Source organism: Mesitornis unicolor, unplaced genomic scaffold (assembly GCF_000695765.1).
Source record: "Mesitornis unicolor isolate BGI_N332 unplaced genomic scaffold, ASM69576v1 scaffold17438, whole genome shotgun sequence".
NCBI lineage: Eukaryota > Metazoa > Chordata > Aves > Mesitornithiformes > Mesitornithidae > Mesitornis > Mesitornis unicolor.
Genome location: NW_010201309.1, coordinates 1,944 through 2,510, shown reverse-complemented (window position 1 = coordinate 2,510; position 567 = coordinate 1,944). Strand labels below are relative to the sequence as shown.

At 56.6% G+C, this 567-nt stretch overlaps 1 protein-coding gene across 1 annotated transcript in view; it reads left to right on the top strand.

Moving 5' to 3' along the window:
• Positions 1-297: 297 nt before the first annotated feature.
• Positions 298-567, top strand: part of LOC104545009 (extensin-like) — a gene marked incomplete at both ends in the record, with an annotated part of 1,811 nt that continues 1,541 nt past the window's right edge. Inside the window, 1 exon segment of the mRNA XM_010190030.1 lies at positions 298-417. Coding sequence (XP_010188332.1) covers positions 298-417 — 120 coding nt within the window.

The window sequence follows — 567 nt, the reverse complement described above, 5'->3', positions numbered from 1 at the left end:
GACCAGCGAACATGGCTCACATCAAATATGGCTGCCATCCAATATGGCTGACATCCAATATGGCTGACATCCAATATGGCTGACATCCAATATGGCCGCTTCCACCCCATTCCTTCTCTGTTTCGGTTTCCCGCCATCTCAGTTTCCCGCCGCTTTCGTTTCCCGCCATTTTGGTTGTTCCCCACCTTGTCCCCATCTCCTCCCCCTGTGCCTCCAAGGCCGCCCCCCCCTGTGACATCACCGTGATGACATCACCGTGACATCACCGTGATGACGTCATGTCCCCTCCCCCCCCAGTTCCGGAAGAAGCGCCTGCGTTTCGGGCGCAGCCGCATCCACGAGTGGGGCCTCTTCGCCATGGAGCCAATCGCAGCCGACGAGATGGTCATCGAGTACGTGGGGCAGAGCATCCGCCAGGTGAGCCCCCGCAGCACCCGGAAACACCCAAAAACACCCAAAAACACCCCTGAAACACCCAAAAACACCCGAAAACACCCCAAAACACCCTGAAACACCCAAAATCACCCCAAAACCACCCCTGAAACATCCAAAACCACCCAAAAACAC